The sequence below is a fragment of the Tamandua tetradactyla genome, chromosome 9 (assembly GCF_023851605.1).
Source record: "Tamandua tetradactyla isolate mTamTet1 chromosome 9, mTamTet1.pri, whole genome shotgun sequence".
Classification (NCBI taxonomy): Eukaryota; Metazoa; Chordata; class Mammalia; order Pilosa; family Myrmecophagidae; genus Tamandua; species Tamandua tetradactyla.
The window spans coordinates 34,656,084-34,672,015 of record NC_135335.1 but is presented as its reverse complement, the minus strand read 5'-3'; the positions used below and the strand labels follow the sequence as shown (position 1 = coordinate 34,672,015).

At 48.9% G+C, this 15,932-nt stretch overlaps 1 protein-coding gene across 3 annotated transcripts in view; it reads right to left on the bottom strand.

Annotated features, from left to right (window-relative positions):
- FGD5 (FYVE, RhoGEF and PH domain containing 5) overlaps nt 1-12,325 on the bottom strand; it is a 147,343-nt gene extending 135,018 nt beyond the window's left edge. For 2 of the 3 annotated variants that reach the window (XM_077116435.1, XM_077116436.1), the window contains exons 1-2: nt 12,228-12,325; nt 269-2,927 (exon numbers count right to left, since the gene is read on the bottom strand). In XM_077116435.1, coding sequence (XP_076972550.1) covers nt 269-2,927; nt 12,228-12,240 — 2,672 coding nt within the window. In that variant the 5' untranslated portion in view covers nt 12,241-12,325. Of the gene's footprint in view, nt 1-268; nt 2,928-11,200; nt 11,587-12,227 lie in introns of those variants that run through there. The other variant, XM_077116437.1, reaches the window with a different exon arrangement.
- Nucleotides 12,326-15,932: the final 3,607 nt, after the last annotated feature.

Below are 15,932 nucleotides of genomic sequence, written 5' to 3'. Positions count from 1 at the left end.
TTACACTTGTACCACATTTGGCATTTTACACTTTTGCATGGGTTATCTGCTGTCATCTGATACACTCTGCCTGGAGACAGCATGATTCCCAATTCACAGGTGAAGGAATGCAGGCTCAGAGAGGTAAAGCCACTCGTCCCAAGTCACACAGCTGGAAAGAAAGAGAGCCTGAGGCTAAGAAGCCAAGTCCTTTCCCTCATCCACACCTAAACCACCTCTCACATAGTCCCACCTGCCGAGCAAGAAAGAAACTGCGATTTCACGGTACCTTTCTGTTTCCTGGTCTGTGCTCTGCTGTTTGCTCTCGAAGGGAGTGAAACTGCTCATGTCCACGTAGCCATCATTTTCATTGGCCGTGGACAGAGCTCTGCTCTGATCTTCAAACAGCTTTGTAAAAGTCCCAGCCCTTGCAGGCCTCCGGGGCGGGATCTGGATATTTTCATAGTCTGAGTTCATAGCGGGAATATTCTCATAGTCCGAAGTGTCAGCGTTGGGGAACGAGATGGAGCGCGGCTTGGTGAGTGGCAGGGGCAGAAAGGGAGGTCGGGAGCGGTCTTCAAAGGACTCCACTCTGGACACCGTCCTGCTGAAAGGGACACCCTTCCTCTTGCCGTCTCTGTAGAAGATGAGTGAGGAGGGGGATTCGGAGGCCCGGAGCTTCCCAGTCCGAGACTTCAGCTGGGGCGAGTTACTAAGGCTCCTGCGGTCAATTTCCAGAATCCTGGAAGGTCCGTGGTAGCTGGACTCAGAAGAGGACCTGGAGGAAGACACGTGCATATCCACGTGCACTTTACTCTCTGTCTTCTTTTTAAACGTCAGCGCCAGGAACCGCTTAAAGGACGACTTCTTCTTCTTGGTGTATTTGTCCGGGGAGTCACTCTCGATCAGCAGGGAAGGAGAACTCTTCGTGATCGGCTTCTTGGTGATGCAGGCCAGGTCGAACGGGGGCGGGATGTCGACCACGGAAGATGGCGTTGAGGTGCCGCTGGAGGGAAGGTGGTTTCTCTGGGAGAAACTTCCAGAGGAGCCAATCACGCAGGGCAGGGAAAGATTGTCCTCTTTTCTTTTTATTCTGTGGTCATCTAGCCCAGACCCCTCTGGCTCACGGTACATGGAAAGTGGGATCTCCCGACTTTCTACGGAGAACGACCGAGGGTACAAAGTGAAGGCTCTGGGCTTTGCCGGCAAGGCCCTGCTGGCTTCCAGGGGCTTCCCTTCCAACGACAGAGCCTTCTTTCTTGCCTCCTCAATGGTTCCTCCACTGCCAGCGGCTGACGAGCTGGCTTCTATTCCCGTTTCTTCTGGCACAGTTTCTGGGACGTAGCCAGCCACCTTCCCAGAGTGGGGCCGGGTCCTCGTGACGAGGTTTATTCTGTCGAGGGGCAGCAGGCTGCTCTCAGCATCAGAGTTCATTCCTTCTTTCGTGCCGTAACCGTCTACGACATCTGAACCAACCTGTGTCTCGGAGGGTTCCCGTCCTCCGGGGTGCGCGCCGTCTGCCTGGCATGTCGGGCCAACTCCCATCACATAGGGGTTTGTGAGAGCGTCATCTGCTGCCTCCTCATCAGGATCGCCCTCTGCGAAGACCACCACGTCAGGGACAGAGGGACCCTCGCAGGTTCCATCCTCCGGGGAATCGTGCTGACCGCATGACGTTCCAGCCACCGGGTCCTCCCAGGCACATGCCCCCGACTTCGATTTCTGCTCAGACTCTAAGTCTTTTGCTGACTCAGAAGAGGGAGAATAGCTTTCGCTACAAAAAGAGGTGCTTTCTGTTGGAAAGAACTCATAGGGACTTCCTGCAAGCGGAGCCACAAAGCCATCGGCACCTTCATTCTCGAAAGGAACGATCTGGCAGCTCTCCTCAGCAGGTTCCTCCTTCACCGGGTCCTCGTTGTCTCGAGGGTCTCCTCCGACCTCCTGGGTGACTGTCGTTTCTCCTTGGTCGGGTTTTTCATCTTGGCCCCGCTGTCCATCATCAGCCTGACCACCACCCGTGACATCCTCGTACTTCTCAGACACGTCAGGGTCTCCCACTGACACACCTGCCTCCCCGCCATCCGTGGCCAACTCCTCCTTCTCGGGGGGGTCCTCGCTGGAGTCTTCAGCATCCGCCTCGGGGGGACAGTCAGAATCTGCACGCGGGTCTGGTTCCGCATCAGCACAGCCTTTCTCGCCAACCTCCTCCGCCTCCCTGGGAGTTTCGGGGGCCCCAGATGTCTCACCAGGGGCTGCTGGCTCCCCTAACTCGACATGGGTCAAGATGATCTCACTCTGGAAGACCTCCTCTCCATCCCAAGTCCCCCGGTCTGTCAGGTTGTACACATTGTGTTCCTTCACCAGCTTCTCCTCCTCCTCACAGGGGAACATGGGCTCCTCTGTCCCTGGGTCATTTTCACGTCCCTCTTCCCCCACAGGGGTGTGGGCCATGCCTTCATCACACTCTCCGCTCGGCGTCACTTCGGCTGGGGCTGCCGGCTCCTCTGCGGCCCCTGGCCCTTCAGCATCGCCCTGCTCGCCTCCCTGCCCGGATTCCTCTTCCCCGGGTACCTCGTCCGCGGTGCAGCCCCGGTTCACGGGCCCATCCTCTCCCAGCGCAGCCCTGGGGGCCACGATGTAGTCCTCATGTACCTGTGAGTCGGGGTGCCCTGGGCTGGACCGATGCCCCTCGCAAAGCGCCCGGTCTAGGAAGGACAGCTTCCCGTTGCTGCAGGCGTTTAAGCTGTTGTTCATGTAAACACTGGCTCGCCACTCGCTGGGGGCGGCCAGCCTGGGCTTAGGGGCAATGGGGGGTTTCGGCCCCCTGGGCCCAGAGTTTGGACTGTGGAGACTATCAGATCGGGGTGATGAAGGGAATTTGGGTGACGCCAACGGTGTGAGCGGACTGCTAGTCTTTGGCTTGGGAGCAACGGGTGGCTTGGGTGAATCTAAAGGACAAAAATAGAGAAAAGAAGGGCAAAAAAGTAGAATTAATTTTATTTCCATTCATATTCTCCTGCATATACCAGCTGCAAGGGAATACTGAAGATGGTTCCCCTAACTTGTGTGAATCCAAGCTACCACGCTGTGTCTTAGGTTTATCCTTCCACCATAATCTTCAAAATCCCTGAAGGTAAGCTCAGTATACAGTTGTCTCACAAACCTGGCAATCCTGCTACTTGGGATACACCTGGGAGATCTGAAAGCAGGGCTGTGAACAGACATTTGCACACCAATGTTCACAGTGGCACTAGTCATAAGTGCCAAAAGATGAAAACAACCCAAGGGTCCATCAACCGATGAATGGAGAGACAAAACGTGGTGTGCACACATGATGGGGTATTATTCAGCAGTGAGAAGGAATGAAGGCCTGATACATGCAACATGGATGAACCCTGAGGACATTATGTTAGGTGATGTCAGTCAGACGCAAAAGGACAAATACTGTATGATCTCACTCATATGAACTAATCGTAATATGTAAATTCACAGACATAAAATATACAACATAGGTTACCAGGAGACAGAATGAGGCTAAAGAATGGGAAGTGGTTGCTTAATAGATACAGAATGTCTAACTAGGGTGAACTTGAGTGTTTGGAAATGGACAGAGGTGGCAGCAGCCCATTACTGGAGAATAAGTAGCAGTGCTGGACGGAGTGTGAGTGTGGTGGAAAGGGGAAGTTCAGACTCATGCATGTCACCAGAAGGAAACACGTGGGAACGTAAAGCAGTGACTCTTGTGGTGGACAATGTCTGTGATTAACTGTACAAATATAAAAAAGTTCCTTCATGAACTAGAGCAGATGTATGACACCACTGTAAGGACTTAATAATAGAGGGGTGTATGGGGAAAATGTACCTACTGCAAACTATGGGTTATCAGTTAACAATAATATTTTAATACTCTTTCACCAACAGTAACAAATGTACCACACCAATACTACGGGTCAATAATATGGAGGAATGAATATGGGAGAATTAGGGTTTTCTTTTTATTTATTTTTCGGAGTAACAAAAATTCTAAATTTGATCCTGGGACTGAATGCACAACCATGCGATGATACTGTGAGCCAATGATTGCATACTTCAGATGGTTTCCATGCTGTATGAACATATCTCAATAAAACTGCATTTAAAAATCCCTCAAGATTCGTTCTGTCAACATGTGAACAGACCCTTCTTATACACAGTCTGGCCAATGAAATACAACTGAACAAAATCTCATGCTCCCTAAATGAGGGCTTTCAGGTGACTGCTGTTGTCTAATGACAAAAACATTTATTAAACACCTGCTGTGTACCAGGTACTCATGAGATAATGCTGAACGTGACAATCACCATCCCTGCCACCTGCGTGGAGCTTACAACCATTCTACAGCTAATTTATTAGATACCTACTATCCAAACACATAACACTGTACATAAAGGGGCTCCCGGATCAAGAAGAGAAGAATACCTCTGCCGAAAACCCAGTAATAGCACAAACGAAGGACAGAGCTGTGCCCCCTTGGGATATGATCCCTCAAGAGTCATTATCTCATCCCTTCAAGAGTGACACCCCAAAAGTTTGTGACAGTGACGTATAACTCTTCTGAGAGTCAGAAGGGAATTCCACATGCTATGGGGCTGGTGACCAGCTAACTGCCCTGCATCCAAATTTCATGGGAGACATTATATGTCTACATCTGCAAAAGATCTTATATCTTGTGGATACTGAACATCTATTGAAGATGGAAGAGTAAAAGATGCAAATTATAAACACAACAGGAATTGAAGAAGCTAGAGCTAAGTGGCTGAGAAGGTGGAATTTCAGCTAAATTTTGCAGGATGGGAAGGATCTGGATAAGTGGAAGCATCAAGAGAATAATCACCAACTTTCAAGTTCAGCATCTCTACTGCCAGGAGCCAGGCCTACCACACCTGCATGTGTCTTTCCTGGCCTCTCTGCATCCTGCCCGTATTCCCCAAGCCCCCTCCCACCCTGCAGGCAAAGTGAGCTTATTCTAGGAATGCAACCTCATCCTGGCACCTCCAGTTCAAAAAGGCTGCACAGCTCCCCAATGCCCATGAATTAGGACTTCTGGGCTTCCCTTTCAACTCAATCTCATCTCCTAGCTTCATCCCCAGTGAGGCCTGAGCTTGGCACAAAGGGGCTCCAGAATGCCAGCTCAGCTGGTGACAGAAGGTGAGATGGAGCAGAGGCCCTGCAGGTCTCTGGCAGTAAACTCTTCTCTCCATGCATCTCAACCCCAGTAATATCCTTGCAGCAAATAATACTGCTGATCTCATTCATGAAAACTGGTTGTCACCACACTGTTTTATCCTCATCCTCTTCCTACCTCTCATGTACTCCTCCTTTCTGTCATTCACTGGCTCCTTCTCCTTCACTCTTCCAATTGAATGATAATATGAACTTGTCACTCCTTTTCCTTGTTCCCCCCCCCTCACAGTCATGGTCATAATTTTGTCCTTAGTTCTTAATGCCTATATCTAACTTAAAGGCCCCCAAACCCCTATATACATCCTACCTCCATCCAAGGTTCAATTTCTAATCTAGGGATGTCCACCAGAAATAGAGTGTGAACCGCATATGTCATCACAGGTGTAATTACTAATTTTCAAGTAGCCACATAAAAAAGCAAAAAAAAGAAAAAGGTCAGTGAAATTCATTTTAACAATATATTTTAGACAACTCCAAAAATTACCATTTCAACATGTTATCAGTATAAAAAATTACTGAGCTATTTGACATTCCTTTTTCATATGCCATCTTCAAAATCCAATGTGGATTTCACATTTACAGCACACCTCAATTTGACTCGCCACATCTTAAGTGCTCAGTCGGCACACTGGTGGTTACCGTTCTGGCCACAACATCTTCTATTTTTATACAGCACCATGGGACAGTCCCATTGGCACCTCAATTTCAATAGGTCAGAAACCAAAATCAGTATCATATTCCCGAAACTGGAAGACAGCGGTAAAATTCAGCTGAGGCCCCAAAGGAAACAAAAAGGGCCAGGAGTAGCAATAATATAAAAAATAAAGTTCATGCACCTTATTCCCAAAAGGGCCCAAGATTTCAGAGCATCCTTACTTGTACTCTGAACATAAGTCTAAAGAACTTGGCTACTTGGTTTCCCAGCCCATGGCTGGGATGGGGAATCACCTGGAGCAGGAACCCTGCCAGTTGTAAGAATGGGTAGCTGACAGTAAGAAAGGGAGATGAGGGAGGCACAACTATAAAACACTTTGAAGGCTAAAGTATGTAGTAGTCAGAAGTCATCACTGCATCAATTCCCTAGCCCACTTCGCATTCATCTAAATCAAAGTCCAGGCCAGCCACCATCACCCAGACAATAACCGAGAGTTTTCACAAAATGATGAAGGTAATTTCCAGCTCCTTGTTTCCATAAGCAATCTAGAATGTCAGAGTTTAGAAAAATATCTGTCCAAATTAGTTGGAAACAAACACAAAAATTTGAAGCCTAAACAGGTAAGCCTCACTCAACTGGTAGTATGGGTATAACAGAGCAAGTCTTTCAAGCCTGGTTGGCTCGGGGTTCAAATCCTGGCTTTGCAACTTACAAGTGATGAAACTGAGCCTCATTTTCTGCATCTATAAAATGGGTACGACCCTGGCACCTACCTTCAAGGAGTTACTGTGGAGATAAAAAAAACTATATTAAAAGTGCTTAGTAGCAGGTCTTCCCAGAAGAAGCATTCAATGAACAATAGCTATTACCACTTTGATAACTTCGTCTACCCCACCTCTTTCCCTGGTATGAGTCTTGCTCTACATTGATAAATTATGCAACAGTGGCTTCAAGCTCTCAACATCAGGTGTCAGGTGTTGGCATGAAATTATTCTTTCAGGGTGGGGACTCTCATTTCTCATCCTAAACAGGTGGCATTTAACACGGACACCATGAGACCCGACAGAGGAACAGACGGCCATGAAAAACGACCATTACCTTGGCTGTACTGCCCCCCCCCCCACCCCATCCTTCATCCAATCAAGCTATCGATCTGTGGGTACCGTCTCCTCGGGAAAGGTTATGGTGGGCGTCTGAGGCGTGATTCTGCAAGAAAATGCCTTTCCCAGAGGATCCCCTAAGAATGACAAATATTCAGCGTCCATCTCGTGTGTCCAGCTCTGAAGCTCAGGGTGTTTTTCCTGCATCCCCTTTTAGATCAAAGGATGCCAGAATTGGAAAGGTCTTGCTGACCCCTTACTAAAAGATGACAAAACTGAGGTGCAGGAAGGGCGAGCAACTGGCTTGGAGTCACCCAGTGAGTCAAGAGCAGGGCCTGGGTAGAAAGTGGGTTTCCCGGTCCAGTCTCCTGAATCTCTGTCTTCACTTACCCTTATAGTGGGGAATCAGGATGCCAGCGTCAAATGAGGCAAAGAAGGGTAAAATGCAGGGAAACAGACCAGAAAGAACAGGTAGCCAGCAGGGATAGATCTAGATGAGGGTCAGAAGTACTAACTGACTAGGAAGTGAATGGTTGACTTTATTCACTCCTATTCAGTTTACTTTTATCCAATTCAACATATATTTACTGATCACCTACTATGTGCCAGGCACTCATCTAGAGTCTGGCAACATCAAAAAATGAAACAAAGACCCTGCCTTTGCAGACCTTATTTTTCTAGTGGTGGGAGATAAACAATAAAAAAGGGCAAGTACATTACATAGTGGATATTAGGCAATGATAAGGTCTAGGGAAAAAGATTAGGAGTGGATGTTGGTTTTGTTTGTTCATTTTGTCTTTTGCCATTTTAAACAGAGTGACCAGGAGAGTTCTCACTCACGGGACATTTGCGCAAAGATCTGAAAGAGGTGAGGGAAGCCAGAGTTGCACCTGGTATGTTCAAGAAGCAGCACGGAGGGCAGGATGGCTGGGATACAGGAGGAGTGGAGGTTAAGTAGATGAAGTCGGAGGGGTGGTAGGGAGGGTGTAGAATTTGCCTTGTGGGCCATGGGAGGATTTTGGTTTTCCTCAGAGTGATGTGGGAAGCAGGGGTTTGAGCAGAGGAAGGACACACACACTCTTTGCTGCACTGAAAATAAAGTTGGGTAGTGGCTATGGAAGCAGGGAGACCAGCAATGGAGGCTTGAGAGAGAAGTGGTGAGAAGGAGTCTGATTTTGAATATGAAGGCAGAGCTGACAGCATTGGCTGACAGTTTGGTCATGGGGTATAAGAGAAACAGGGAAGTCAGGACGATGCCAAGTTTTTGGGTCTGAGCAACTATAAGGGTGAAGTTGCCATCGAGAGGGGAAAGGATGCAGGGGATGGGGATGGAAAACAGGATTTCAGTTTTTCACATGTTAAAGCTGAGCTATCTACCACATATCTAGGAAGAAATGTCAACAAGGCACTTGGATGTCCCATCTCCGGGCAGAGGTCTGGCTGGAGGTAACCACTATATGGATGGAATTTAGGACATAAGCCTGGGAGATAACCAAAGGAATGACTGTGGTCAGAGAAAAGAGGAGACCAAAAAGGGAGCCCTGGCACCTCCAATGAAATGAGGAGTCAGACCAGAAACTGGGGAGGAGATACTTGTGAAGTGCTAAGAACATCAAGAGAGTATGAGCTTCCAGGTTTGCCCACCTCTCTCCTTGTCTCAAAATAAAAACAAAAACAAAAAAAAGATATAGCCCTGACCTCAGTGTATAAGGTTACCTGGGTCCCAAACCAAACCTGCCTAGAAAGGACTGAGGGATCAGATAACATCAACATACAGGTTGAAAGACACAGAGGATTTTCACAATCAGCAAAGAAGTTGGGGCTAGGGCATTCCAGGTAAAGGGAATAGCATGTGCAGAGGCCCAGAGGCAGGCAAAAGCAAAAACATTTTGGGGGTATGATAAAGATAGCAGACTAAGGGTATGGAAGGGGGGGAAATTACAGGACAAATCAGAGCTGGGATTTCCTCCCTGTGGGTTAGGCTAAATCCTCTGAACGCCTAAAAACCCAGAGTGGAAGTGGCCAGTGGGCCCTCTGCACTCTTCTGAGTCGCTCTACCTGCTGTATGAACATCCCCCCTCTCTCTATAATCCCAGACCCTGGAAGTCATACCCTCTTCACCCTGAGCTACCAACTGCCAGCACCTCCTAGAAATTTGTTATGTCTTAAGTCAACTCAAATGGAGAACACCATTTAAGCCAAGATGCTAAGAGTTAACTGGGGGATGGGTTGGGAGGGTGTAGCGGGTGGAGGGGGGACCACAATGACAGGGGGAAGAGATTTTTAACAGCTTCTGGTGATAGAAATTATCTCCAGCCATCCCCCCTGCTATCAGTTTGTATTTTCCCTCTCTATTTTAATTAAATATCTGTCACTCACACATTCATGCTTGTTGCTCCCCTGTCATCTACATACTGATTCAATTAGAGGAGATATTGGGAGGAGCACTGGACTGGGAGTCAGGAATCCTGACCACTCCCAGCTCTGCCATTAACTGAAAATGTGACTTTGGGCAAGTCCCCTCTCCTCCCTGAGCCTCGGTTTCCCCCATCTGTAAAGCAAGAGCACTGGACCCAAGAGTCAGCAAGCACCTTCTGCTCTGGCCAACTATATATATGGCTCTTCTTATGATGGCCCGAAATATCCAATACTTCAGTCCTGGAATCTGCTTCCACCACAGTTCACTACACTCCCCCTAAAACTCTCATAACCATATGTTCCAAGAGTAATTATCTTCCAATTTCACCTTCCAATTGCATCTTAATTTAACTTTCATTCATGGGTACCTGCTGGAATGCACGAGCCAAAGCCTGATGATTTCTAATTAGGCTGCTGTTAACCTCATCCAGTGATCCACAACAGGGCACCTAGTGGGAAGACAGCATGCTACTGGGAAGAACAAGGGCTCTGGATTCTATCCCAGTTCCGCTACTCACTGGCTATGTGGCTCTGGCACATCATTTTGCCTCTCTGAGTCTCAGTTTCCTTTTTGGTAAGATAGAAGAAATACTCTTTTTTCATAAGGTTGTTAAGAAGTTTGAAGGAAATAATAGATGTAAGATGCCTAGCAAAGTCAATAATCAAACACTTTCTGGGTACCTACTAAATATTAGGCACTGGATTAAAAAAAGCATCTCAAACTGCACAGTCTGAGTTTCAATCCTCTCTCAGCCCCTTATATTAAGTAAGTGACCACAAAATCCCAAAACTTCAGTGTTTCTATCTATAAAATGGGGAACAGAAATAATACTCACCTCGTAAGGTTACTGTGAAAACTAAATACACTGATACAAGGAAAACTCTTGAAAGTCATACCTGATTCATAGTAAGTTAGTTTTATTTTGGTTACTTTTAATGTGCCCAGCACTGTTCTAGGCACCTTACATGAATTATTTTTAGTCATGAAAATCCAATGAGAAAGCTCTTATCACTCCCATTTTTCAGATGAAGAAACTGAGGCACAGCGAGGTTAATAAACCTACTCAAGGTCACATGACTAAATATCATGAGATTCAAACCTACTCAAGGTCACATGACTAAATATCTGAGATTTAAACCCACAAATCTGTGAACCACTATGCTACATGACTGAACGGGGAATCATTACAAAAGGGTGCTAGCACCGTGGCCACACTGAAAGAGTAACTGGGCTTATATTGGAAACCAGTATCAGACAGCCAGATCCAAGAGCGGTAACTGCTAAGATTTCCTGGGACCAAACCTGTCTGTAAGTTTCCTTTGATTCACTCCAACTCCCAGTTCTCAGAGGAAGGAGGGCTCACCCAAGTCTCATGCAGGGAACCGGGTGGGAAACTGGAAACTCTCTCACCATTGTTCTAAAACCGAGTTTTATTAGGGGTGTCGGAAAAAACTAGCCTGGCTCCATCCAGGCTGTGGCTGCTCAAGCCGGAGGCCCCCTTTCTCCAAGCAGCGTGCAGCTGGCTGGGAGGCTCCCACCCTCCTCCAGCCTTCTCCATGCCCACAAAGCGGTATAACCCTGCTCCTGGGATCTGAGGACCCACACTAAATGCCAAGGGTCCACATGCACCATAACAAAAGGGCCTGGACACAGGATGCGGCTACCACACTCCCACGTCCCCCAAGAGGCTCCTTTGTCAGATCAGTCCAGCCAATGTCTCCCGCCCGCACTTCACTCCCAAGACAACGATTTTTTTTTTTCACTAAAAACATTTAAAAAGAGAAACAACAACAATGAAACCCCATAAAACACACACATACTCACAGGACGGTAGGATATGGTTCCAGGACAGCCAAAATGGTGGCTTCCTGTTTCTTTAGGGATGTGTGTTTTGGAGTAAGGCTTGGACAGGGGTTGGTCAGGGTGGGGGCTGCCTTCTGCTAAATTTTAAGGGAAATAGAGAAAAGAGTGGCGATGCCTTCTTGGCAGGCAGCTGAAGTTCGCTGGAAATGTTTCCTTGCAAACTCAGCTTCTGAGGGAACTTTCGGCCCTTCCCGTTGACTGAGAAATGGGTTCCAGGCCCCGCCCGTCTCTGAGTCTCAGTTTCTAAATCTGTTCAATGGCACTCCTCTGGAGCCATCACTAAGGCTTCTTTCCCAACCCATTCTGGGTTCAGGGAATCCCCGAACTGGCGGAGGAGCTGGGGGGAATCAGATTTCCTGAGCAGGGACCCGAGGGATTGGGGGTGGGGGGCGCCCGCCCGGAGAGTGGCTCAGCCTGGGCCAAGAGCTTGGCGTTGGGTCCTTGGAGAGGGGAGGCACAAAGGCGGCCCCGGGCCAGGGCTCTGCGAGGGGTGGGGTGTGCTGCGGAGAAAATAATTAAGGGCTTTTTAGTCTCCTTCGGAGAGTGAGCTCCAAGTCCCGAGGGCCGGGGAGAGAAAACCGAACGAGGAATTGCGTAAGGGCGGGCCGGGTCCCGGAGGACTAGGAACAGACCCCGGTGTGATGGAAAGCTCCGGACGGGTCCCAGAGGCCGGGTGGGCGCACGAGGGCTCCGCGGGGACCCCGAGGTGTGGAGTTCGGGGTGTGGAGAACGCGCGGCCAACTAGCTTTTGCGAAGGGGACGTCTTTCTCCGTTGCTGAGGGGACCCTCGCTCGGGGGGCGTTCGAGACCAGGATGTCTCCTCGGCGAGGTGACCCCGCCCATACCTCGGCCGAGGCCTCGTAGGGTGGGTAAATCGGGGGATTCTCGGCAGCTCGCGCCCGGCACCCCACGGGCTCCAAGTTGGAGCGCCCGGCCGGGAACCCTCGCGCGCGTTCCTCGGCGTCTGAGGGCGCGCGGACCCTCCTACCTGCGCTGTTCATCTTCCAGCGCGCGGAGCCCGGGGCCGTCCGTCCGTCCGTCGGTCGGTCAGTCCGAGCGCGATCCCGCGCGCCGCCTTACTCCATGGCCGCCCCGCGGGGCCCGCACCCCTTCGCGCCCGCCCCGCCCCCCGGCGCGCGCCGAACTCCGCGCGGCGCGCAGGGTAAGTGGGGGCGCGAGGCGCGAGCCTCCTGGGAGGGGCAGGGGCGCGAGCGCAGAGCGTGCGGGGGCGGCGGCCCGGACAGCGCGCGGCGACGCGTCCACTCGGGAGTCCGCGCGGAGCGCAGGGCAAATGGGGGGCGTAGGGCGCGAGCCTTCGGGGGCGGGACCGCGCGGGTGGAGGGGGCGGGGAAGGGAGGGGGCGCGAGCGCGGGGCCGCGGCCGGGGCAGCGCCGGGCGTCGCGTCTGCTTTGGACTCCGCGTGGGGAGCGCTGCGCTCTGGCCGCCGCGCTGCTGCTCGCGCTGCCGGCTCCCCCTCCTAGACGTTTCCTCCCGCTCCGAAGAGGAAGCTTTGCTTTCTTTTTTTTTTTTTTTTTCTTTTTGCTCAGTCAGGGATCCAAGGAGTCGAGGGGCGAGGCAGCCCTGTGAACATTTAAAGGGGCCGTGGCCGTGGGGACTTGGTGAGCCGCGCGAGGTTCAAGGGATGAGGCCGCTGGCCGGGGAAGGCCGGCGAGTTGGGTTTTATTTTCAACCTCGGACATTTAAGTCCTATGCTAGGCACTGTGCATAGGAACAAGACAGCCTCACATTCTTGCCCTCAAAGAGCTTAGATAGAAAGAGGTCGCTAGAGACGCAAGACAAATAAATGAAAAATAACATTTCGGATGGTGATAAGTGCCTTGAGGGAAATAAACCAAGGTAATGAGGTAGAGCAGTGGCTCTCCAGGTGTGCCTCCCCCGGCATGGAAATTGTTGCAAATGCAGATTCTCAGTACCCTCTCCAGACTTTTTACCAACCCAAAGTTTGAGAACCACTGGAGTAGAGCATGGGCAGTGGAGGAAGGCTTCCCTGGAAGTGACATGGAAAAGGAGACCTGGTTGACAAGGAGCCTTTCTTTTTCACTCAAGGCACACCTGCCGGCACCTTCCCAGGACTGACTGGTTTGAACAGACGTAGGCAGATAGTTCTGCCACCTCTACCTGGATACAGATGCTGGGATGGGGGAAGCCTAGGAGCTCTTGGGGGGCCTCAGAGAGGGTTGGAGAAGTGGAAAGGAAAGACCTATGGCTTTTTTTTGTTTGTTTTTTCTTTTTTATTAATTTTTAAATTTTTTTAAAAAAATACAACAGGAAACAAACATTCTCAATTTATGATCATTCCGTTCTACATATAATCAGTAATTCACAATGTCATCACATAGTTGCATATTCATCATCATGATCATTTCTTAGAACATTTGCATCAATTCAGAAAAAGAAATAAAAAGACAACAGAAAAAAATTCATACATACCATACCCCTTACCCCTCCCTTTCATCGATCACTAGCCTTTCAATCTAAATTGATTTTAACATTTGTTCCCCTTATTTTTATTCCATATGTTCTACTCATCTGTTGATAAGGTAGATAAAAGGAGCATCAGACACAAGGTTTTCACAATCACGCAGTCACACTGTGAAAGCTACATCATCATGCAATCATCTTCAAGAAACATGGCTACTGGAACATAGCTCCACATTTTCAGGCATTTCCCTCCAGCCTCTCCATTACATTTTGACTGACAAGGTGATATCTATTTAATGCGTAAGAATAACCCCCAGGATAACCTCTCAACTCTGTTTGGAACGTCTCAGCCATTGACACTTTATTTTGTCTCATTTCACTCCTCCCTCTTTTGGTCGAGAAGGTTTTCTCAATCCCTTGATGCTGAGTCTCAGCTCATTGTAGGATTTCTGTCCCACATTGCCAGGAGACTGATGACTTTTAATGCCATATCAAGAACTTCCTTCAGCAGCTGTGACGTGCTGAGGGTCAGGATCACATCTTTCATAAATAACAGCAGCTAACATTTATTGAGCACCTCTTGTGCGCCTGGCATGGTGCCAAACACTGTCCCTGCATGTTGACTCATTTGAGCCTCACCCCAACCCTCTGAAACTGGTATCAAAAATTTTTCCCATTTTCCAGTTGAGGAAACTGAATAAGCCAAGTATGAGCGTGGAATTTCCTGACCCTGCTGCTGTCCTTGCCCATCCATCTCTGTGTACCCAACACCCAGCTCAACAAGTGGCTCAGTCATTTAGGAGTTTTGTTGTGAGTGTACTAAGTGCCAGGGTTTGGGTTTTCAGCAATTCCAGCACGCTGTGTGGAAGGGGAGATTCTAATTCATTTTGGGTAATTTAGCCGATGTATCTACTATATCCAAAGCTCTAGGCTGGATGATGTAGGGGTTAGGGGAGGAAAACCTGGAGCACACTCCTTTCCCCCTCTACCACCACTCCCCTCCACATCGTTTCCTTTCCATCAAATGGGGAAGAAAAGCCTAGAAATGACTCTTTGCCAGCTGATGACTTGGGAGGGCAGGGACTGCATCTGCCCAGCTCATCCCTGCAGCCCTGACCCCTAGCAACAGGGCCCAGCCCTTAGTGGATCCTCTAAAAATATGTGTTGGAATAAAACCTTAAGATATTGGTTCAAACCACCATCTGGGATCACTTTGGGTTTTCTGGGACTGAGAGAGGTAGAGGCAATGCTAGGGTCTTGGCACCGAGGCATAATTCCAAATGGAAACGAGGCATTTCAAAGCCTTGGCTGTGTCTCCCTGAACCTAGAGATCGTTGATGCAGACTTTAGTCCATTTGGTCCCAGGTAATCAGATGTCTTCATTGCATGAATGAAGCACCTCCCTGCTTTAAGCGAGGTTCATGGAGCAGCAGCATTAGCCCCACCCAGGAGCTTCTTAGAAATGCAGAAGTTCAGGCCCACCCCAGACCTACTGAATCAGAATCCACACCGGAACAAGATCTCCAGATGATTTATATGCACAGTATAGCTGGAGAAACACCTCCTTGTTTCTTTTTGGCCAGATGTGCTGCCAAGGTGTGCTGACATAGAGAAAGGATATCACAGTTTCCCCAGATTCCCAATGAGGTGAGAGCTCTGTCTCCTTATCAATACATTTTTGGATGGTTGGTAGGTTTCTAGATACCTGGGGACCTGCACTCAGCAGAATTCCTGGTGCATATTAGATGTTCACTAAAAATACATAACATGAGTGAAGGCCCAATATGAATTTTTACATGAACCGATTCATTTGCTGTTGTCATTATGAAAAATATTATACAGCATGTTCGCACTCCCCTGGTACTTTCACATACCTAACCAAGTTTACAAGTTTTATCATTGTTTTTAATGCCCACCCTATGGAATTGGATGATGGATACTTTCAGGCAAGGGCATAGTGTAGATCTCAGTTTCCCCCAAAATAAGGAATTAAATTTGATCCTGTCAAGTGTCCTTTCCATCTCTGAGCCACAGAGTCTTTAGACTTCCAGCCTTTTCTAGAGAAAAACCTTTGCCTCTGAAACAGAAAAGCTATGGCCATATTTTGCATTACTTAACAGGCTCTTAATAAACTTCATGGATCTATCGGGGGTCATGGAGGTGGTGTGGGAAGTGGTAAAAGTGGTATTGGAGGTGAAGGGGGTAGCAGAAGAGGAAGTGGAGTTGTAAGTGGTGCGGTAATAGAAGTGGT